General features: G+C 44.7%; 1 protein-coding gene across 5 annotated transcripts in view; it reads left to right on the forward strand.

Moving 5' to 3' along the window:
* Nucleotides 1-1,395: 1,395 nt before the first annotated feature.
* Nucleotides 1,396-24,097, forward strand: part of LOC122556949 (B-cell receptor CD22-like) — a 113,937-nt gene continuing 91,235 nt past the window's right edge. Inside the window, exons 1-5 of one of the 5 annotated variants that reach the window (XM_087995483.1) lie at nucleotides 1,396-1,597; nucleotides 4,434-4,633; nucleotides 7,148-7,266; nucleotides 18,027-18,389; nucleotides 23,555-23,863. In XM_087995483.1, the coding sequence (XP_087851609.1) occupies nucleotides 7,215-7,266; nucleotides 18,027-18,389; nucleotides 23,555-23,863 (724 nt within the window). In that variant the 5' untranslated portion in view covers nucleotides 1,396-1,597; nucleotides 4,434-4,633; nucleotides 7,148-7,214. Of the gene's footprint in view, nucleotides 1,598-2,215; nucleotides 2,235-4,430; nucleotides 4,634-7,147; nucleotides 7,267-18,026; nucleotides 18,390-23,554; nucleotides 23,864-24,097 lie in introns of those variants that run through there. The other 4 variants (XM_087995480.1, XM_087995479.1, XM_087995481.1 and 1 more) reach the window with 4 other exon arrangements.

Below are 24,097 nucleotides of genomic sequence, written 5' to 3' on the forward strand. Positions count from 1 at the left end.
TATCCTATCTACCTACAACTCCACTTTCAAGGAGCTATGAACCTGCACTCCAAGGTCTCTTTGTTCAGCAACACTTACCAGTAAGTGTACGAGTCCTGCCCTGATTTGCCCTTCCAAAATGCAACACATTGCATTTATCTAAATTAAACCCTATACAATTGCAACATTTGAAAGGCATTTGGACAGGTACATGGATCGGGAAGGTTCAGAGGGATAAGGGTCGAGTGAAGGCAAGTGAGACTCATTCAGTTCAGGAAATCTGGTTAGCATGGATGAGTGGGCCGAAGGGCCTGTTTCTCTTCTGTATACCTCTCTGACTCTAACTGGATCTTTTTTTTTATCTCGATGCTATCATCAGGTTTGTACAATAGATTTGATTTGAATTGGTTTAATTTATTATTGTCCCTTGTCCCTAAGTACAGTGAAAAGTTTTGATTTGTGTGCAGTACAGGCAGATCACAACATACAAAGACACAAAAATCAAGGGTGACAGAACAGCGTGAGGAATGCAAAGTTACAGTGACAAAGAAGGTGTACAAAATGCTAAGTCAACAATAGATGTGCTTCTAACACAGGGTAGCACAGGAGGGGTTTGGAAAAGATTTACATGGATGTTGCCAGGGTTGGAGGGTTTGAGCTATTGGGTTATATTGAGCTATGTTGAGTTGAACAGGCTGGGGTTGTTTTCTCTGGCGTGTTGGAGGTTGAGGGGTGACCTTATAGAGGCTTATAAAATCATGGGGGGCATGGATAGGGTGAATTGCCAAGGTCTTTTCCCTGGGGTGGGGGAGTCCAGAACTTGAAGGCATAGGTTTAGGGTGAGAGGAGAACGATTTAAAGAGACCAGAAGGGCAACTTTTTCTCTCAGAGGGTGGTACGTGTATGGAATGAGCTGCCAGAGGAAGTGGTGGAGGCTGGTACAATTGCAACGTTTAAAAAACATCTGAATGGGTACATGAATAGGAAGGGTTTAGAGGGTCAAGTGCTGGCAAATGAGAGTAGATTAATTTAGGATATCTGATCAGCATGGACAATTTGGGACAAATGGTCTGTTGCCGTGCTATACATCTCTATGACCCTATGACTCTAAGATGGTGGGGAGCAATAGATAATGGTCACCTAGTACATGTGTTACACTCTACTGTCACCATCAATGAGGGAGCAGGTTGAAACAAATCCAACAGCTAGACTGCTCAAAACTATGATCCACTTTGAGAACTACAGGCTGACTTCACCAGAGCAGGCGATGCCAGGGACAAACCGGGAGCTGGGGGAAGGATTAGCTCTGACCAGGGGCTGCATTGTCTTGAACATACAGAGGCTGCGCCTGCACTGGGCAGGACAAACAGTTGATTGAGAGTGGCCCACTCTTGGACGCACTCTCCCTCGCATGCTGGTGTGTGCCCATCATGCAAACTGTGCCTCTATTGTGGCTCCTTCTCACATTTCAGAAGTCTTTCTTTGTGAGTGGTGCGGAGTCAGTGGTGTGACACGCTGTCTGTATTGTACTATGCACACCCAACAATTCTAACAATTCCTTAAGGTGCTGGACATTCTACACTGCAGACGTGGACAATCTCTGAAGCATCCTCGTCAGGTTGGGAATTCTTATCAGTCTGTGTTTTTTTTAATTGCTTTATGTTAGCTGAGAAAGGTTGTAAATTTGAAAGAAAACAAGAATTTGAAAATGAGTGAGAACTTTTAGGTAACAACAGAACATAGGATCAGTGTCAGAACGATTGATGCTCCCTGTTATTATTTAGTTAACTGGGAAGGAAGTTCATGTCAAAAGATAATTTAATGTGGAAAGATCAGAATGAATTAGTGATTTCTGTTCAGCTCTGGCTAAGTGAAAAGAAGCTCAAACTTCATTGACTAAACAAGGGAAGAAGTTTTGCATTGTCTGTTTGTTCAACATTGCAAAATGTCAAACTTCTGTGCAGAATTTCCATTTCAAAATCTCTCAGCGAATGGCCATTTTTATTCTGTAGTTTGCATTGATTTTGTTTTCCTGGTACACGGCAGGACTTACTCAGCGTTTTTGACCTTTGAAATTATGACCAGTTGCTCAGTCAATACCTCATACAGCAGATAAGGAGACCATTCAGCCTTCATTACTGTGCCTTGGGATGAGAGTCTTTCCCCCACCCTGCCCTCAGCACTTCTCTCTACAACTGTCCCCACTTCTAATACTTATTTTTTACTTCTCCGAAATCATTCCAAAGCATGCTTTTGTGAGTATAATTTGCAGTTTTACATGTCAGAAGCTGGTTTTTTTTTAAACTTTAAGGAAAGCTATATGTTTTTATGTAAATCTGATTAATCCTGCTTCCATCGGCAATGTTGGATTCATGTAATCAGAAAATTTGGCTTCAGTTTTATTCTTTTTCAACGCAATTTTATGCCTTGTGCTCATTTGTATCAAAGTGTACATCCTCCCGATTGTGAAAAAATGCTATGCGTTTGAACAGATCATCTTGTGATTGATTGAGATTACTGGTGGCTAAAGGAAGACTTGCATTGATATAGCGTCTTGAAAGATCTTAGGACATCTCAATGTTCATTATGACCATTGAATTTTTTTTTCTTGAATATAGTCACCACTGTAAATGTTGGGTATGTGACAGCCAGGAGAAAGTGAGGATGCTGGGGATCAGAGTTAAAAAATGTGTTGCTGGAAAAGCGCAGCAGGTCAGGCAGCATCAAAGGAGAAGGAGAATCGACGTTTCGGGCATAAGCCCTTCTTCAGGAATCAGCCAGTGACAGCCAGTTTACACAAGGCAAGATCCCGCAAGGATAACAATGATCAGAGAAGATATTGGTTGAGGGATGAATGTTGGCCAAGTCTCGACAGAGTGATATTCCTCAAAAACAGCATCATGCAGTCCTTCAGGTTGATGCAAGCAAATTAGTTCGATTTGATTGAATGTTCAAATGACAGATTCAAAAATCTACCCGGATTCAACCAAAATTCTAATGAATCAGAGAAAGGAGTGCCACCAATTGACATATCCATGAAATCAGCTGTCCTGGTGAGATTAAACCAATGTCCCCATTGGGGCGTGTGGGTCTAATAGATTACTAATCCTGCAGCATTATCAATACCATTATCATCCAAATGGAGAAAATGTGCTACTTAGTAAATTTGACAGGTAAATGAAAGACTTGCTTTTATAAAATGACGTCCACAAACTCAGGACTTCAACCTTCAACTCCCCAACCAGCGACAATAGTTACTCTCTCAATCATCTGTAACAACTTAATTTTGAAGTTGAAGTCTCTCTACCTGACTGCCTTGGACATCCCGAGCTGAAGCAACAGTCGACCACATTGTTTTACAATGGGTGACGGAATTGAGTACTGTTGAAATGCCCATCCAGATTGTAGTAGTCTACCACAACCAAATACATGACCTATCAATGCAATGTGGGATGAGTGATACATTTCTGGGCAAGAGAATGGGAGTAATCTTCGCTCCATCATTTTCACAATTAGAGTGGAATTCCCAAAATATCAGATATTGCAATACCACTGCTTTCACAGATAAACGAGAGGGTGAGAATGCATGGGCCCCAAAGCAGTGTAAATGAGGAGCTTTAAAAATATAAAAATAACACACTTTATCGGGGACAATTTTCAGAAACAAAATATTCTTGAACCAATCGATCAGAAGAGGAATGGGTCCAAATTAGTAACCAACCTCTCTCTGCAATGCCTGAAGACTTCTGTAACAGTCACCAGAATCTGAAGGACTTTGAGATCTTTCAAGGCAAAGTGAAAGTTAAGGCTTTCAATTTTGGGGAAGGTGAACCTTGGAGGAATTAGATACAAATTAACACTAATTTGAATGTAAGGTGAATGCATGGATAAAACTGCAAGATGAATACTTGAAGCTGTTTGAATGAACATTGGTTACATACATGACCTTTGCATAAGCTTACTGGGCAAAAAGACCATTTATTTATTAGAATAAATGAGCTGGTGTGAAACTGTAAGAAAAGATTTATGTGAATTGTACCAACTGTAATGCAAAAACTAAGATTGTTTTCCATTAAATTTGAAAGGTTAACAGGCGATTTGATCAAATGTTTCAATATTTTAAGGGGAAAAGTTAGGTGTGATATCAAGAAACTATCTTCACTGACTGGCAATTCCAGGATCTAAACGTTTGAGCAATAAGTGAAATTAGGAAACATTCCTTCACACAATAGTGGTAAAGGCTTTTTAACTCCTGCAAACAGCTAAGCAGATCAATGGAAACATTTAAAACTTTTTAAATATATTATCCTGATGTCTGAGTAATACAGAGTCAAAGGATGTATGGAGTTAACTACAGATTAGCTATGATTTCATTGAATGGTCAGACAGGTTTCAGGAAGAGCTTCTCTTTCTCTGTTCTTAATACATCATTCTTGACTCTTCTGCATTAGCAGGTTACTTATCTGATATCCTGCATTGGACGAGCGGAAACTTTCCCCAATTAATTGTTGGCCAGACTGAAACCATCAATGCTGTCCCTGCTCCCAACTTGACTCCCACACTGTTGACTCTGGACCTCCCCCGGCAGTGGCTCAGTTGTTAGTACTGCTCCCTCACAGCACCAAGGGCGCCCTGGTTCGAATCCCAGCTTCAGGTAACTGTATGTGTGGAATTTGCAAACTCTCACTCTGCCTGTGTGAGTTTGCTCCGGCATCCTCCCACAATCCAAAGATAAACCGGTTAAGCGGATTGGCCATGTTAAATTGCCCCATAGTTTGCAGGCTCGGTGGATTAGGCATGGGAAACATAGGGTAAAGGGCTGGGATGCTAAGGCCTCCTTCCACACTGCTCTAATCAAAGAGCAGCACAAAGATTTTGGCAACTTCACATTAGATTTAAAAAAAACTCCATCCTTCTTTTGAAATCCCTTCACGATCCTTCATGTCCCTCTGTCTGCAATCTCCTCCAACCCTGCAAGGCTTGGTGATATCCGCAACTCTGTCATCTTGGCTGTTTGTACATCCCTGAGTTTAATTGCAGCATCTTTGATGGCCAGACCTTCCGTTAGCCAGACTCTGAGCTCTGGCATATAGCTCCCCACTTTCTACCTTGCTTCCATTCTTTCAGGCAAGACATAAAAACCTATATCTTTAACCAAACCTTCCGCTCACCCGACCCTAACTTCTCCGTATTTGGCTCAGTGGCATGTTTTTGTTTTATAATGCTCCTTTGAAAACACCTGAAAGGCTTGATTGCATCAGGTTGCTGTTGATATACGTAGCTTGGACTATCTAAACCTGGTCTCATCATGTAATACTTTCACTTCCACAGTATTCTGGAGATGAAGTCATGTTATCTGTTATCAGTGTCAAAAATAGAAGCAAGGTGCTGAAAGAGAACTCCTTTATTTATTTTACTTAGTATATTGGTCTTTGCATTTTAAACGTTAAATATAAGAAAACTGTGAAAGTCGAGCACCTGATGATCATATCAGCAAAGCACAGAAATACTCAGCAGCTCAGACAGCAACTATGGAAAGGAAATCAAAGTGAACCTTTCCAATGAACCTTTCAGTGGCTGGCTCAAAATATTAACATCCTTACTGATAATAGCTCATTTTAACCTTACCGTGTAAATGGCTCCTGCAGCTCAGCTGAAGTTTCCCTCGGGTTACTGTTGGGGCTAGTGGTAGGGTTAGAGTTAGTGTTAGTGTTAGGGTTAGGTTTAGGTTTAATGTTAATGTTAGAGTTAGGGTTAGTGTTAGGGTTAATGTTAATGTTAGGGTTAGGGTTAGTGTTAGGGTTAGGTTTAGGATGAACGTTAATGTTAGTGTTAGGGTTAGTGTTAGGGTTAGGATTAGTGTTAGGGTGAGAATTAGGGTTATGGTTAGTGTTAGTGTTAGGATTAGGATTAGGGTTAGTGTTAGTGTTAGGGTTATGGTTAGGATTAGTGTTAGGGTTAGGATTAGGGTTAGGCTTAGTGTTAGGGTTAGGGTTCATGTTTGGGTCAGTGTTAGGGTTATGGTCAGTGTTACGCTTAGGATTAGGGTAAGGCTTAGGAAGACAAGGTTAAATAGTGAGGTGCTAGCTGGTTGTGCATCATATAGGGTTAGTGTTAGAAGTTTGGGTTAGGTTTCGTGTTAGGGTTAGGATTAGAGTTAGGGTTAAGGTTAGGGTTAGGAACATAAGGTTAAGCAGTGAGCTGCTAACAGGCGATAGGTTTAGTGTTAGGGTTAGGGTTAGGGACACAAGGTTAAGCAGTGTGCTGCTAACTGTCTGTGCATTATAAAGTACATGTGTTGATCATTTAGATCTTTGCTACTGAGCGCGAGACCCTTCTCTGAATCTGACCTAAGCCTGCAAATGAGTGACCTCAGTTTGAACAGTACAATAGATCCCTTGATCGAGGATCACTGAACCGTATAAATTTATAAATTCATAAGATATAGGAGCAGAACAAGGCCATTCAGCCCTTAGAACTGAACCACCATTCGATCCTGTCTAATATGCTCCTCTCCTCTATTTTCCTGCCCTTTTCCCATAACCCTACAACGCATTACCAATCAAAAATCTGTCCAACTCTTCCTTAAATGTACTCCCTGTCCCAGCATCCACCACATTTTGGGGTAGTGAATCCCACAGATCCACAACCCTCTGGGAGAAGTAATTTCTCTTCAACTCTGTTTTAAATTTATTATCCATTATTCTAAGGCTAAACCTGAACGTTAACTAGCTACATTATGTGAATGGGTTAGGCTGCAGCCAGACTGGGCTGTGATTCCCCCACAGTTGAATTGCCTGAGTGGTTGCCGAAGGGAGCCACTCAGATTCAGGCACGACACAGTCAACCCTACCAAAGCTGCAGCACAACATGAAGGCACGGGAAGGACCTCAGCTGGAGAATTTCTGATGGCAGGAAAGCACAAAGCCGTTTTTTGTTTCGCAAAATATATGTATTTGTGAAGTTTCCCTTTTAGCAAAATGTTTATTATTTCGGTCCCTGCAGTTCTGTGACTGCTGGCCTTGCGATAGGAGACAGTGGAGAGCAGCGAGAGCACAATGTGAGTTCAGTTCTGATTCTGACAGATGTGGGAGTTCACTCAGCATCCATTGTTCAGCCTGTTGTAAATCATCTCTTTGTTCACTGTGGTCCCTTGTCTATTGTGCAGGTGTCAATGAGTCTGATTGTCCCCATCTGCTGCGTGTACATGTCCCATCGAGGGTGAGATCTGCACCATGAGCACATCACACTGGACCCTGGCACTTATAGTTCTATGTCTCATCCAGGGTGAGTATCCAATTCCACCAATAACTGCTCCGAGATACCAGGGTGCTATTGCATAAAAGACTATTCAACTCTTAGAAAGTTGCTACTTAGTCTCGCTGCCCTCTTCTCCACACTCTCCCATTTTCTCAGAGTTGAGCCAAAGACAGCACAGGGCACCACAGCTTCACAGCGCCAGGGATCCGGGTTCGATTCCAGCCTCGGTTAACTGTTTGCATGGAGTTTGTACGTTGTCCCTGTGTCTGAGTGGTTTCCTCCGGGTGCCTTGGTTTCCTCCCACAGTCCAAGGATGCGCGGATTAGATGGATTGGCCAAGGGAAAAACAGGGTTCCAGGGGTAGGGTAGGGGATGGGTCTGGGATGGGAACCCCTTCAGAGGGTCAGTTTGGACAAGTCTTTCCCTGTCAAGTGTGCTCTCTGCTCTTTTCTGAAACTTACAACTGAATATATGAACGGTGCACCCCTGATCAGGACAATGATGACATGAAAAACATGTTACCTAACTATGCTCATTGGCTCTTTTGATGGCTACCTTTAATCTTATCCTTTATTTACTGGTATTTCTGCTTTCTGGCCCTTCATTATGATCTGCAATGTGCAGCCTGCAAGACAGAATGTTGGTGGAATCAGATTCAAGCTTTAAAGCGTAGTTTGATATACGCTAGAAAATGAGATTGTCAGCAAGGGAGTGGGTTAAGTGCAGGTTGTGGGAGACTAGGGCTAATTTGGTAGCTCAATAAAGGGGCTTGGACAATCATGATGAGCTAACCTCTGCACTGTAAGACTCAATGATACTTTGATAGACTCCAAAAACCCCTCTGAATGCTGAAGGCTCCTTTTAAATCCCAAACGTGTTTGATCTAAGAAGGAGAATCCCAGATTCCACATTCTCTTCATGTATACATTTCCCTTTGCTGCCATCCCCTTTCTGGCCCTCCTGTCTTGACTGTTCCTGAGGTACAGCCCCATGGTTTATGATCACCTCTGTCTCTGTGACCATTCTGACACGTTAGCTGGAGATGGGCTCATTCAAGAAAAGAGTCAAAAACCAGAGGGCTCAAAGTTAGCTAATTGGCAAAAAAAACCAATGACAGCATAAACAAAACTTTTTTTTTCATTACAATAAGTGATTAGTTTCTGGGTTACGTTCTCCTCAAGGAGAGCTACGATCAATTGATGCACTCAAGAAGAAATCTTATCATTATCTGAAATGGGAAAAGATACTTCCAGGGCCTGGGGAGAAGAGAAGTGATATGAGCTGAATTGCTCCTTCACACATACAGGCACATCTCCTGTACAGAAACCATTCCTGAGTCTAAGAAAACTCAGAGCCTTAGCAGGGCCTGGCAGTGAAATCTGGGATCCAGAAAAAGGACCATAACTGAGAATTTCTATACACCTCTTTCCCCATCCAGCCAGCCTTGCTGGAATGTCTGGGATTGTGTTGCTGATACATTACATGAGGACCAGACCACATCCAGATTATAGAAACATAGAAGATAGGAGCAGGAGGAGGCCATACGGGCCTCTGAGCCTGCTCTGTCGTTCATCATGGCTGACTGTCTAACTCAATGGCCTAATCCTGCTCTCTCCCCATAACCTTTGATCCCATTCACTCCAAGTGTTATATCTAGATGCGTCTTGAATACATTCAAAGTTTTGGCACCAACTACTTCCTGCAGTACTGATTTCCACAGGCTCATCACTCTGTGGGTGAAGAAATATCTCTTCATCACCATCCTAAATGGTCCACCCCAAAACCTTAGACTGTGGCCCCTGGTTCTGGATGCACTCACCATCGGGAACACCCTGCCTGCATCTACCCTGTCTAGTCCTGTTAGAATTTTATAAGTCTCTATAAGATTCCCCCTCCCCCCACTCGTCTGAACTCCTGTGAAAACGATCCTGACCCAGTCAATCTCTCCTCACACGTCAGTTCTTCCATTCCCAGAATCATCCTGGGAAACCTTCGCTGCACTCCCTCGAGAGCAACAGCATCCTTCTTCAGAAAGGGAGACCAAAACTGTGCACAATATTCCAGGTGTGGCCTCACCAAGGCCCTGTATAACTGTAACAGCACATCCCTACTGATTTGGCTCACCAATAAATAATAGACTTTGTCAAAGGGCTGTTCTCCCCGAGGGGTTACACACTAACCTAAATAAAGGAGAAAGGATGGAGAAGAGAAATGCTAATTATTTTGTTGTCATCAATTATTTAGTAGTTAATTACACCCTAAGGATTATGGGAGGTCCCCACTGGCTTCCAAAGGGCAATTAGGGATAGGTAATAAGATTAGCTCTGGTTTACAATGCTCACATCCTGCATAATAATTGAGTATTTCACTGTATTTTGGGTTGGGCATTAACAGGGGATTCACTTGTCCTTTGTATATAATAGTATAGTGAAACTGTGGTGGCGGTTTTAGAGATAAGAGTCATACAGTGGTACAGCACAGGAGCAGGCCCTTCGGTCCAACTCATCCACGCTAACCAGTTATCCTCAACTCAACTAGGCCCATTTGCCTATGTTTTGTCCATATCCCAGTTATGTGCATATACGTGTATCTGAGCACGTAAAAGCTTAACGTGTCCGTAAAAAGTGGGCTCCAATTCTATTGGCTCCCATCTGCTTCCTGGAAAGGAACAGAAATGGCAGACAGGCTGAGGTGCCAGTAAGACAATGGACTTCAACTAAGTTGGAGTCTGCTTCTGGAGGGCCTAGGTAGAAAATGATTCAATGCTGCATGGATTTTGAAGGTCTTTAAATCATTGAACGTGGAAGGAAAAGTCCTTAGATTTATTAATAGGGACATAGATTACAAGATCAGCAAGGTGATGTTGAACTTGTACAAAACAATTGAGGAACAAATATGGAGGGAGATCTCAAATATATGTAAGAATAATAGGGTTGTAATAGTAGGGGATTTTAATTTTCCAAACATTGACTGGGACCGCCATAGTGTTAAGGGATTGAATGGTGAAGCATTTGCTAAATGTGTTCAAGATCATTTTTCTTTATAAATACGTAAATGTACCTACTAGAGAAGGAGTAAAACTTGATCTTCTCTTGGGAAATAAGGCAGGGCAAGTGATTGAAGTGTTCGTAGGGGAACACTTTGAGACTAGTAATCTTAATTCTGTTAGTTTTAAAATAACGATGGGAAAGGATAGACATTCCATAAAAGTTACAGTTCTTAATTGGAGTAAAGGAAATTTTGATGGTATAGGACAGAAACCTTCACAGCTTGATTGGCGTAGACTGTTCACAGGTGAAGGGATAACTGACAAGTAGGAGGCTTTCAAAAGTGAGATGACAATAGTTCAGAGACAGTCTGTTCCTCTTAGAATGAAGGGTAAGGTTGGTAGGAGTAGGGAACAATGGATGAATAACGATATCAAGCCGCTCATTAAATATAAGAGTCATGCATTAGACATAGACAGAAGGGATCAAATTAATCTCTTGAAGAATATAAAGGGTGTTGAGTTGTTCTTAAGAGGGCAACCAGGAGGTCAAAAAGGGAATGCGAGATAGCTCTGGCTGATAAGGTTAAGGATAAACCAAACGTGTTCTCTAAGTACATTAAGAGCAAAAGAGCAACTCAGGAGAGAATAAGGTCTCTTAATGATCAACAAGGTCATGTACATATTGAACGTCCGGAAGTGGGAGCCACACTAAATGAATATTTTGTGGTAGTTTTTGCTGTGGAAAAAGAAATGGAGGCTAGGGAACTTGGGAAAATAAGTATTGATGTTTTGAAAACAATGCCAAGAGTATATGCTGGAAACACACAGCAGGTCAGGCAGCATCTGGAGCAGGAGAGGCGATATTTTGGGCACAAACCCTTCATCAGCTCCTGCTCCTCAGATGCTGCCTGACCGGCTTTTCCAGCACCCACATTCTCGACTCTGATCTCCAGCATCGGCAGTTTCTGCATTTTCTCCGCTTTGAAAACAGTGCACATTACAGAAGGCGAAGTGCTGCAGGTCTTAGAAAACACGAGGGTGAATAAATCTCCGGGACCTGATCAAGTGTACCTCAGGACATTGTGAGAAGCTAGGGAAGAAACTGTGGGGCCCCTTAGCAGAGATATTTGTGTAATCTATAACCACAGGTGAAATACCAAAGCACTGGAAGGTAGCTACCGTTGTGCCATTATTTAAGAAAGGCTATAAGGAGAAGCCTGAAAACGATAGACCTGGGAGACTGATGTCAGTGATGGGTAAGTTGTTGGAGGTGATTCTGAGAGGTAGGATGTACATGCATTTGGAGAGGTAAGGACTGATTGAGGATAGACAACATGGCATTGTGAGAGGGAAATCGCATCTCACAAACTTGATTGAATTTTTTTCAGGAAGAAACCAAAATGATTGATAAGGACAGAGCAGTAAATGTTGTTTCCATGGACTTTAGTGAAGTCTTTCACAAGGTTCTGCATGGTAGACTAATTAGTAAAGTTAGATAATGTTGAAATTCAGGGAGAGCTTGCCAACTGGATATAAAATTGGCTTCATGATAGGAGACAAAGGGTGGAGGTGGGGAGTTGTTCTCAGACTAGAGGCCTCTGACCAGTGATGTTCCACAGGCTAGGAACAAATTATTAAGGATGCTGGAATCTGTACTCACAGCAAAAAATGCTGGAGACCACAGTAGTCAGGCAGCATCCGTGGAGAGAGAGCAAGCTAATGGTTCGAGTCAAGATGTCTCTTTATCAGAGTTGAAGTGAAGTGTGAAGTATGATCTCCAGCATTTTTTGTTCTCAGCGTTCCACAGGGATCAGTGCTGGGTCCACCTTTGTTTGTCATTTATACAAACGATTTGGATGAGAATTTAGGAGGCATGGTTAGGAGTTTTGTGGATGTCACCAAAATTGGTGGTGTGGTGAACAGTGACGATATCTATAAAAGACTATGATGTGGAGGTGCTGGTGTTGGACTGGGGTGGACAATTTTAAAAATCACACAACACCAGGTTATAGTCTAACAAGTTTATTTGGAAGTACAAGTAACGACCTGACAAAGGAGCAGCGCTCCGAAAGCTAGTGCTTCCAACTAAACCGGTTGGACTATAACCTGGTGTTGTGTGATTTTTAATGCTGTCCACCCCAATCCAACACCAGCACCTCCACATCATAATCTTAGATAGCCATCTTCACTGTCCACCACACCACCAATTTTGGTGTCATCCACAAACCTCCTAATCATGCCTCCTGGTGTTGTGTGATTTTATAATGTTGTCTAAGATTACATCTTGATCATTGGGGTCAATGGGCTGAAGAGTGATCAATGGAATTTAATTTGAATAAATGCAAGGTATTGTATCTTGGTAAAGCAGGATTTATACAATTAATAGTCGGTCTTGGGTAGACTTGTTGAACAGAGAGACCTGGTGGTTCAGGTACATAATTCTTTGATGCTTGCGTCACAGGTAGGGTGGTTAAGAAAATGTTTTGCATGCCTAATTTCATTGCTCAGACCTTTGCAATATAGGAGTTGGGATGTCATACTGAGGTTATATAGGACATTGCTGAGGCCTCTTCTGGAGTACTGTGTCCAGTTTGGTTGCTCTGTTATGAGAAGGATATCATTAAATTGGAGAAGATTCAGAGTCGAGAGTATAGTGCTGGAAAAGCACAGCAGGTCAGACAGCATCCGAGGAGCAGGAGAATCGACGTTTCAGGCATAAGCCCTGAGCTCTGAGGAATGACGCTTGTGGGTCAGGGCTGAGAGATGAATGGGAGGAAGTGGGGTTTGGTGGGGAAGGTAGCTGGGAAAGCGATAGGTGGATAAAGGTGAGGGATAGGTGGTAGGTCAGAGAGGGGAGTGATGGACAGGTCCGGAGTGCAGTGCCGAGTTTATTGGAATGTTGGCAAATGGCGAATGCCACCAGGACATTAACTGCCTCAACCTGTCTACCCCTACTCCAACCTCTCACCCTCACAACGGGCAGCCCTCTAATCCCTCTGCTCCAATCCCAACCTCACCATCAAGCCAGCAGATAAAGGGGGCATAGTGGTAGTCTGGCGCACTGACCTCTACATCGCTGAAGCCAAACGTCAACTTGAGGACACCTCTTCCTACTGCCCCCTCGACCATGACCCCACCCCCCATCACCAAACCATCATCTCCCAGACCATACAGAACCTCATCACCTCAGGAGATCTCCCACCCACAGCTTCCAACCTCATAGTCCGGGAACCCCGCACTGCCCGGTTCTACCTCTTTCCCAAGATCCACAAGCCTGACCACCCTGGCTGACCCATTGTCTCAGCATGCTCCTGCCCCACTGAACTCATCTCTACCTACCTCGACACTGTCCTATCCCCCCTAGTCCAGGAACTCCCCACATACGTTCGAGACACCACCCAGGCTCTCCACCTCCTCCAAGACTTCCGTTTCCCCGGCCCCCAATGCCTCATCTTCACCATGGATATCCAATCCCTCTACACCTCCATCCGCCATGACCAGTGCCTCCAAGCCCTCAATTTCTTCCTCTCCCGAGGTCCCCAACAGTACCCTTCCACCGACACTCTCATTCATTTGGCTGAACTGGTCCTCACCCTTAACAATTTCTCCTTTGAATCCTCCCACTTCCTCCAGACCAAAGGGGTAGCCATGGGCACACGTATGGGCCCCAGCTATGCCTGTCTCTTTGTTGGCTACGTAGAGCAGTTGATCTTCCGTAATTACCCCGGCACCACTCCCCACCTCTTCCTCCGCTACATTGATGACTGCATTGGCGCCACCTCGTGCTCCCGCGAGGAGGTTGAGCAATTCATCAACTTCACCAACACATTTCACCCTGACCTTAAATTCACCTGGACCATCTCTGACACCTCCCTCCCGTTCCTGGACCTCTCCATCTCCATTAATGACAACCGACTTGACACTGACATTTTTTACAAACCCACCGACTCCCACAGCTACCTGGATTACACCTCTTCCCACCTCTACCTCCTGCAAACATGCCTTCCCGTATTCCCAATTCCTTCGCCTCTGCCTTAACTGCTCCCAGGAGGACCAGTTCCACCACAGAACACAACAGATGGCCTCCTTCTTTAGAGATCGCAATTTCCCTTCACACGTGGTTAAAGATTCCCTCCAACGCACCTCGTCCACATCCCATACCTCCGCCCTCAGACCCCACCCCTCCAACCATAAAAAGGACAGAACGCCCCTGGTGCTCACCTTCCACCCTACCAACCTTCGCATAAACCAGATTATCCGCCGATATTTCCACCATCTCCAAACGGACCCCACCGCCAGGGGGTTCCCTCCCCACTCCTTTCCGCCTTCTGAAAAGACTGTTCCCTCCGTGACTACCTGGTCAGGTCCACGCCCCCCTACACCGCACCCTCCCATTCTGGCACCTTCCCCTGCCACCGCAGGAATTGCAAAACCTGCGCCCACACCTCCTCCCTCACCTCTATCCAAGGCCCTAAAGGAGCCTTCCACATCTATCAAAGTTTTACCTGCACATCCACTAATATCATTCATTGTATCCGTTGCTCCCGATGTGGTCTCCTCTACATTGGGGAAACTGGATGCCTCCTAGCAAAGAGCTTTAGGGAACATCTCCGGGACACCCGCACCAATCAACTGCCCTGTGGCCCAACATTTCAACTCCCCCTTCCACTCTGGGCCTCCTTCACCGCCGCTCCCTCACCACCAGACGCCTGGAGGAAGAACGCCTCATCTTCCGCCTCGGAACACTTCAACCCCAGGGCATCAATGTGGATTTCAACAGTTTCCTCATTTCCCCTTCCCCCACCTCACCCCAGTTCCAAACTTCCAGCTCAGCACTGTTCCCATGACTTGTCCTGCCTGCCTATCTTCTTTATCACCTATCCACTCCACCCTCCTCCCTGACCTATCACCTTCATCCCCACCCCTATCCACCCATTGTACTCTTTGCTCCCTTACCCCACCCTCCTCCCTGACCTATCACCTTCATCCTCACCCCACTCGCCTATTGTACTCTATGCTACTTTCTCCCCACCCTCACCCTCCTCTCATTTATCTCTCCACCCTTCAGGCACTCTGCCTGTATTCCTGATGAAGGGCTTTTGCCTGAAACGTCGATTTTACTGCTCCTCGGATCCTGCCTGAACTGCTGTGCTTTTCCAGCACCACTCTAATCCAGAATCTGGTTTCCAGCATCTGCAGTCATTGTTTTTACCTAGTTTGAGTTATAAGGAGAGGCTGGAACCTTTTTATCACTGGAGTGTAGGATGTTGAGGGGTGACCTTATAAAGGTTTATAAAATCATGAGGCGCGTAGATAAAGTGAATAGCAAGGAGTGGGGGAGTTCAAGACTTGGGAGCACATTTTAAAAGTGGGAGGAGAAAGATTTAAAAAGGACATGAGTGGCAATCTTTCTACACAGAGAGTGGTTCGTACATGGAATGGACTGTTAGCGGAAGTTGTGGATGCAGGTACAGTTACAACATTTAAAAGACATTGGATATGTACACAATCAGGAAAGGTCGAGAGGGTTATGGATCAAACACAGGCAAATGGGACCAGTTTAGTTTGAGAGCGTGGCTGGTGTGGACTTGTTGGTATGTTTCCATTCTCTGTTTTTGTCCGACTTTTGTTAGAGCCCAGATGGAGTCTTGAGTACAGTTGAGGGCATAACATTGTAGGAAAGATATGAACGCATCAGATAAGAATGGTTCCAGGAACAAGAAGCTTCAGTGGTGAGGATAGATTGAAGAATTCGGGACAGAACTCCAGACCTGTCCATCACTCCCCCCTCTGACCTATCACCTTCTCTCTCAACTTTATCCACCTATCGCTTTCCCAGCTACCTTCCTCACCAAACCCCACTTCCTCCATTAACAGAAGAAGCCTGAGAAGAGCTGTGATTGAGATTCACAAAATCTGCTTTGAATAGACAGAGAGCTGTTGTTCTCAGTGGTAAAATGATAAAGAGGTGAGAGGACACAGATCTAAAGAGATGTGCAAGTTAAGTGAGGGTGATGTGAAGAAAAGAAACCTTTTTCACTCAGTGAATAGTTACGGTCTGGAAAGTACTGCCTGGAAAGGTAATGGAGACAGATTTAAGAGGATATTCGATGATGATTTGAATATAAATAGTGTGCAGGGCTTTGGTGAAAAGGGCAGGAGATTGGCACTGGGAAATAGAATGGGCCAAATAGAGTCATAGAGTCATCGAGATGTACAGCATGGTAACAGACCCTTCGGTCCAACCCGTCCATGCCAAACAGATATCCCAACCCAACCTAGTCCCACCTGCCAGCACCCGGCCCATATCCGTCCAAACCCTTCCTATTCATATACCCATCCAAATGTCTCTTAAATGTTGCAATTGTACCAGCCTCCACTACTTCCTCTGGCAGCTCATTCCATACACTTACCACCCTCTGCGTGAAAAAGTTGCCCCTTAGATGTCTTTTATATCTTTCCCCTCTCACCCTAAACCTATGCCCTCTAGTTCTGGACTCCCCGACCCCAGGGAAAAGACTTTGTCTATTTATCCTATCCGTGCCCCTCATAATTTTGTAAACCTCTATAAGGTCACCCCTCAGCCTCCAATGCCCCAGCTTGTTCAGCCTCTCCCTATAGCTCAATGAATCCTACAGCACAGAGGCAGGCCTTTTGGTCCAAACTGGTCCATGCCAACCAAAATGTCCATCAATGCTAACCCCAATTCCCTGTACTTGGCTCATAAATCTCTAAACCCTTTCCATCCATGTATGGCCTCCTTTGTCCTATATTTATTCTGTGATTCAGCGAGTCAGACCAGCACCCTTTTATAGAATGTTGTCTCACACAGAACAGATAGAATCGTACTGGATCAAAGCCAATTGAGGAACAAAGTTAAAAATCACACAACACCAGGTTATAGTCTTACAGGTTTAATTGGAAGGTTTAAGTGGGCGGCACGGTGGCACAGTGGTTAGCACTGCTGCCTCACAGCGCCTGAGACCCGGGTTCAATACCCGCCTCAGGCGACTGACTGTGTGGAGTTTGCACATTCTCCCCGTGTCTGCGGGGTTTCCTCCGGGTGCTCCGGTTTCCTCCCACAGTCCAAAGATGTGCAGGTCAGGTGAATTGGCCATGGTAAATTGCCCGTAGTGTTAGGTAAGGGGTAAATGTAGGGATATGGGTGGGTTGCGCTTCGGCAGGGCGGTATGGACTTGTTGGGCCGAAGGGCCTGTTTCTACACTGTAAGTAATCTAATCTAATCTAATCTAATCACACTAGCTTTCGGAGCATCGCTCCTTCATCAGGTGATTGTGGAGGGCTCGATCGTAACACAGAATTTTATAGCAAAAATTTACAGTGTGATGTAACTGAAATTATACATTGAAGAATTGATTCTTAAGCCTTTCATCTGTTAGAATACAGTGATAGTTTCACTTCCTTCATGTGTAAACCACAAAACCCTTTTTTTAAAGTTGCATTCTCAGGTTAGCTGTTAACAATGGTGATCGCTAGACAATATGTTGAAGATGTTAGCCCTCTGTGTTCTCTGTCTATGACCAGATGTTTAGATTGATTCTAATCTAAAAAGTGAGATATCAGAGTTTTACATAAATTCATGCAGTTTTTGAGCTCAGAGTTCTACATGAATGTATGCAGTTTTTGAGCAAAGTGCAATGTGACTCTGCAAGTACAAATTCACCACACAAAATATATGTGTGCATGTGGGTCTTTGTCTGTCTGTGTGTGTGTGTCTGTCTGTCTGGGGTGGGGGTTGAGGAACAAGTTGCATGACCTTCCTGTGTTATCCTCTCAGGGTCTGTCTGCCAGTGGTCTGTCTGGGTCGATGACGCTGTTCAAGCTTGGGAAGGAGACTCCGTGATATTGAACTGTTCGTTCCAGTACCCTGACCCGATCCGAGACCCCTCCACTGTAACCGCCAGGTGGCTGAAGAACTCCCCCTTCCCCAATAACCACCAGGCTGCGGAAATATACAACAGCAGGGAGCTGGAGAATGTCTCTCCCGACGTGCAGCTGATCGGAGACCTGAACGAGAGGAACTGCTCGCTCCAGATCGAAAACATCCACAAAGCGGACACCGGGACTTACTACTTCCGATTCGAGCTGGGCCAGGGCAACAACTGGTCTGGAGAAAACGGGATCAATGTCCAAGTATATGGTAACCTGGGATTTGTGTGTCAAATTAGTTCGGGCATTTATGTAGTACCCTGCGCATCCAAAAAAAAAACAACCGCAGCATCTCCCAAAAAAGATTTATGACTGTTCTTCAGAAGTGTGTGGAACGAAAACAGAAATTGCTGGAAGTTTCTGATTGACAGCCATCCACAGTTTTAAAAAGAGTGGACCTTACTACAGGTGGTTCTGCTGTAACACATCAGTTACGTTCCTCAGCAACTGCACACTGTTAAAATAAAACCACACTGTGTGGGAAAACCGATACGCGCCGCAGAGGATCGCTATATCCGTTCGGTAGAAAGTTATCCAAACAGTACCACACAATTCATTGATCACACTATAGACAAATCACTTTGATGAAACGTGTGTTACACCAGTAACGGCCTGTAAAATGTAGGAACAATGGCAGCCAGTTAGAATGCAGCAAAGTGACTGACAGGATAACCTGCTTTGAATAATGTCTGTGTGTGACTCTTATTGACCAGTTCTGGGATTAGATTAAATTACATTAAAGTGTGGAAACAGGCACTTCGGCCCAACAAGTCCATACCGACCCGCAACTCACCCATTCCCCTACATTTACCCCTTACCTAACACCACAGGCAATTTAGTATGGCCAATTCACCTGACCTGCACATCTTTGGACTGTGGGAGGAAACCAGAGCACCCAGAGGAAGCCCACGCAGACACGGGGAGAATGTGCAAACTCCACACAGTCAGTCGCCTGAGGCGGGAATTGAACCCGGGTCTCTGGCGCTGTGAGGCAGCAGTGCTAACCACTGTACCACCGTGCCCCCCACACCGTGGCACACGGGATCTGTCGTGTAGTCTTCTGGGATATTTGATGCTGACTTAGTTGGTCAGTCTGAACCTGTTAACAGTTTACTTGAAAGGTCTTCGACAGTGCAGTGCGTCCGCAGGGTCACTAGGGTTACAGCCCTATTTTCCGCTCAATGTCCAGAATAGGAACTGGATGGCACAATGGCTCAGTGGTTAGCATTGCTGCTTCAGTGCGCCAGGGACCTGGATTTGATTCCAACCTCGGGAGACTGTCTGTGTGGAGTTTGCACATTCTCCCCGTGTCTGCATGGGTTTCCTCCGGGTGCTCCGGTTTCCTCCCATGCTCCAAAGATGTGCAGGTTAGGGTGGATTGGTCATGCTAAATTGTTCATAGTGTTCAGGGAGGTGTAGGTTAGGTGCATTGATCAGGGGGAAATATAGGGTCGGGGGAATGGTCTGGGTGGGTTATGCTTTGGAGGGTTGGTATGGAGCATTGGGCCGAAGGGACTGTTTCTACACTGTACTGATTCTAAGATCTCACTTTCAGAATCACCCAATCACCTAAACTATGGTCAATGCGCTTAATGTGGGAATATCAAAAGGAGGAGATCAAGTGTCAGGCACTTTCAAAGAGTTTCCACACAGCCATGGATGTTCTAATATGACTGTAGATAATGGCAGCACAGTTGCAATCCGGTCCTTCTCAATTTCCGTCCCACCAGCATCCATATACAATGGATCATTAGCTGCCATTTCTGCCACCTCCAGCAGGATGCCACATCCAAACACACAGTTCTGAGGAAGGGTCACTGGACCTGAAACGTTAACTCTGATTTCTCTTCACAGATGCTGCCAGACCTGCTGAGCTTTTCCAGTGATTTCTGTTCTTGCTTTGGATTTACAGCATCCACAGTTCTTTCAGTTTTTTTAATGACATATTCCCCTCCCTTCTCCTGTCAGCATTCCACGGGGACTGTTCCGTCCTTCACTCCTAGCACTTCCCCACACCCCTACGCCACCTTCCAATGCCGTTGCAGAAAGTGTAATACTTGCCTGTTTGACTCCTCCCTCCTCAGTATCCAGGGGCCCAGACACACCTTCCAGACGCAGCAGTGATTTACCTGCTCTTCACTTTATCATGTTTACAATATTCACAATGTGGTCTCCTCGACATTGGGTTGATGAAATACAAACTATCTGGCTGCTTTGTGGAACATTTCTGCTCTGCCTGTAAAAGTGACCCCCCCCCCACCCCAAGTTTCCAGTTTCCTGGTACCTCAAAACCCAATCAGATTGCCATGGTAACATTTCAGCCTCAGGCCTGCTTCCATGCTCCTTTGTGGTTCCACACGAGCTGGATGGACAACACCTCATCTTCCGCCCCAGGTACCTTCTAGCCTTCAGAACTCAACATCGAATTTAACAACTCCAGAACGTGGACACACTCTTCTTTGTTCATTACCTACCCGCACCGTCCCCAGGTCTTATTGTATCTGAGTTTGTCCCAACTAAGCCAACACATTTCTGAGCATTTACACTTCTCATAAGGATCCTCAAGAACATTTATCACCCTCACAGCTTATCATCCGCAATCGCTTTGATGTCTCTCCTTTTCACCTTCTCTCGACACTGTCTTCATGCATTCTATTCGCACATTCTCCGACCCTGACCCAATTAAATTCCGCGCTTTCCGAACGGCTTTCAATTCTGCTGAAGGGTCACTGGGCTCGAAATATTGATGCTGTTTTTGTCTCTCCAGACTTGCCGGGTTTCTCCAGCACTGACTGCTTTTGTTTCAAAATTGACTGGAGATTACTGGTAACGTGCTGTTTTCCTGTGTCAACCTGTAGGCACTGCTCAGGATATCAGCTGCTGGTTGGTGTATGAAGCACTGAGGTGATACATGGGGCCATGTGCTGAGTCCTCATTTAGGGTAGACACAGGCAGGAGGCTGGAGGAACCCAGCAAGCCAGGCAGCATCAGGAGGTGGAGAAGTCAACATTCCGGGTGTAACCCGTGAGTCCTCATTTAGAGGCGCGGGGACAATTCAGGGGATAGCAAAATGATATCGTAAGAAATATCACGGCACCTTTTAGAAACCTTTAAAAAGAGAAGCATTTGGGCGCTGCGGTGGCTTAGTGATTAATACTGCTACCTCACAGCGCCAGGATTCAATTCTACCATTGAGTGACTATCTGTGTGGAGTTTGCATATTCTCCCCATGTCTGAATTTCCTCTGGGTGCTCTGGCTTGCCCCTCACTGTCCAAAGATGTGCAGGTTAAGTGCATTGGTCAGGCTAAATTATCCCAGAGTGTCCAGGAATGTGCAGGCTAGGTGGATTAGCCATGGAGGGGGAGTTACAGGTACAGGGTTGGAGGATGGTGAATCCACGCGGGATGCTCTTCGGCGGATCAGCATAGACTCAATGGGCCGTATGGCCTCTTCCTACACTGTAGCAATTGTATGTTTCTTTTCAGCCTTCCATTGGAGAAGTTGAGGGAAGAGAAATCCAAGGTATGATCTGAATCCACATTAGACAATGGTACAGACAGGGAGGAGCTATTTCCCAACCCATCTCACCATCTGTCTCCATCAGCATCTCACTGTGCATGCCAGGAGATTGTCAAAGATGGACTCAACAGGTGATTGGCACTCTTATTATCTGCATGGTACCTATAGGTATCCTAAAGGCAAAGGCCACACGTGGGCCTCTGCTGACCCATGTCCTGTGAACCAACCCCCACCATAGCAAGTGTATCAACTCTGCCCAACCATATCAGCAGATCTGCTTGGTATATGTGACCAGTCAAGGTCCATTTCAGTTGTTGGGGGGTCACCTTGGCTTGCCAGCATTCATTCTTTTCATAGTGATTTTCCTCATACTTCCAATGAGGCAACCACCCAACATTCAGGCTGCTCTGGTATTTCTGTAACATTGTGGTGACTATTTGTCACATCCCCTTTAGAAAAGGAGCCTGACCTTGAATGGACGTGTAACCAAGTTGTACGGCAAATTCATGCAGAGTTAATCAGGAATAATTATCCAGTGGAAATAGAATATTGGGAAATGGCATTTGGGATTTGCTGCTGCCAGATCAATATTCCAAATGGTCTTTATCTATAGTAAACCACATGCTTCTGGTACCCATTAGTCAGTAGTGGTGGAACACTTTCAGCAGATCAGAAACCCAGTGTTTGATTTACTTCGGTATACTAGATTATATTTATCAGACCACTTAGAGTACATCTCCCTATAACTCTGATGTACTTGGATGCATGTTGTAATCTATTATGTCAGCACACCTGAGCTCTACGTGTCAACTCCAACAGCTAACGTGTAGCCTCTGAACGTATGCTGATCAATTAAAGTGACCACTCATGGTATTGGTATGCTCAGGAGGTAAACTGTTCATTTGAAATCCATCGTTTTAATTCTCAATTCTAACTTTCCAGCTCAGTTAGCATCAAACGTTTGTGCCATTTATCCTTGAGAAAAAAATTTGCATAATCATACAACATAGAGAAGACCATTCAGCCCATCCAGTTTGTGCCTGCTCTTTTGGAAAGCATTTCCATTTGTCCCACTCTGTTATGCCTTCCTTACATATCTGCAAGTTCTTCTCCTTGATGGTTTTATCCAGTTCCCTTGTGATACCATCTGCACTGCTCTCAGGCAATGGATTGTAAAACCTAACTGACCTTTGCATAATGTGATGCATAGATAGAGTCAGTGGTAGTTGTCTTTTCCCTAGAATAGGGAATTTCAAGACGGGGGAGGGGGGGTGAGGACACTTTTAAGGTGAGAGGAGACAGATTTAAACAAGACAGAAGGGGCAATGATTTGACACAGGAGGTGGTTCATGTGTGGAATGAATTTCCTGAGGAAGCGATGGATATGGATATAATTACAGAGTTTAAAAGACATTTGGATAAGTACATGAATAGGAAAGGTTTGGAGGGATATGGGCCAGGAGCAGGCAGGTGGGACTAGTTTAGTTTGGGATTATGTTTGGCATGGATTGGTGGGACTGGAGGGTCTGTTTCCATGTTGTCTGACTCTATGAGACGTCTGGATGCAAGTGATTTGTATTTTGCCTTTAGTGACGCTAGCCCATCTCAGGGGATATTCACAATTAACTAGGTATGCTGAAATGGGGCATAGACCAGAAATATTCCCGTAAATACTATCTGAAAGTAACCAACTGCATTACCAGATCTAAAGCCTAGACCTCTGTTGTACATCAATTGCATGTTCAGAACTGAGAATGTTATCTTCAATATCTTCAGTTCTTCAACATTTCTCTGGATTAATAGCTTTGTGAAGTATCTATTGTTCCATAAGTTTGTTTCACTTTCTTACTCTCCAGGTCGCCCCACAAAGCCGGAAATACGTGTCCCAGAAGAAGTGATTGAAGGTGACGAAATGGTGTCTTTGGTCTGTTCCTCCACAAACATTGATCAAAGAGGCCGAGCCACCCTGAGCTGGGAAGGTATCTCCGATCTGACGGACTGGGTCCCCAGAACTGAAGAACAATGGGCTGGATATTCCTGGTCATTGACGAGTAATTTTGCATTCACCCCATCCTACCAGCACCACAACACGGCCATCAAATGTGTGGTCAATTACATACCATACCCATACTCAGATGAAACTGACGTAACATTACAAATAAGATGTAAGTTCAAGTGACTTTCAATTATAGACAATCTGGGGCATATTAATGGCTTGGATTCCAACGTCTTCTGTAAAGATTATTAATGGTTTGGTTATTTTATACCAACAAAGAATAAGAGTGGGCTACTCAGACTCCATGATTCAATAAGATCATGGCTGACCCAATTTTAATCGCAACTCTGCATTCCCACACATCCCTGAAAATCTGTCATCCCCTCAGTAATGAAAAATATAC

The sequence above is a fragment of the Chiloscyllium plagiosum genome, unplaced genomic scaffold (genome assembly GCF_037043375.1).
Source record: "Chiloscyllium plagiosum isolate Xiang-an unplaced genomic scaffold, Cpla_swu_hap1 HiC_scaffold_16, whole genome shotgun sequence".
NCBI lineage: Eukaryota > Metazoa > Chordata > Chondrichthyes > Orectolobiformes > Hemiscylliidae > Chiloscyllium > Chiloscyllium plagiosum.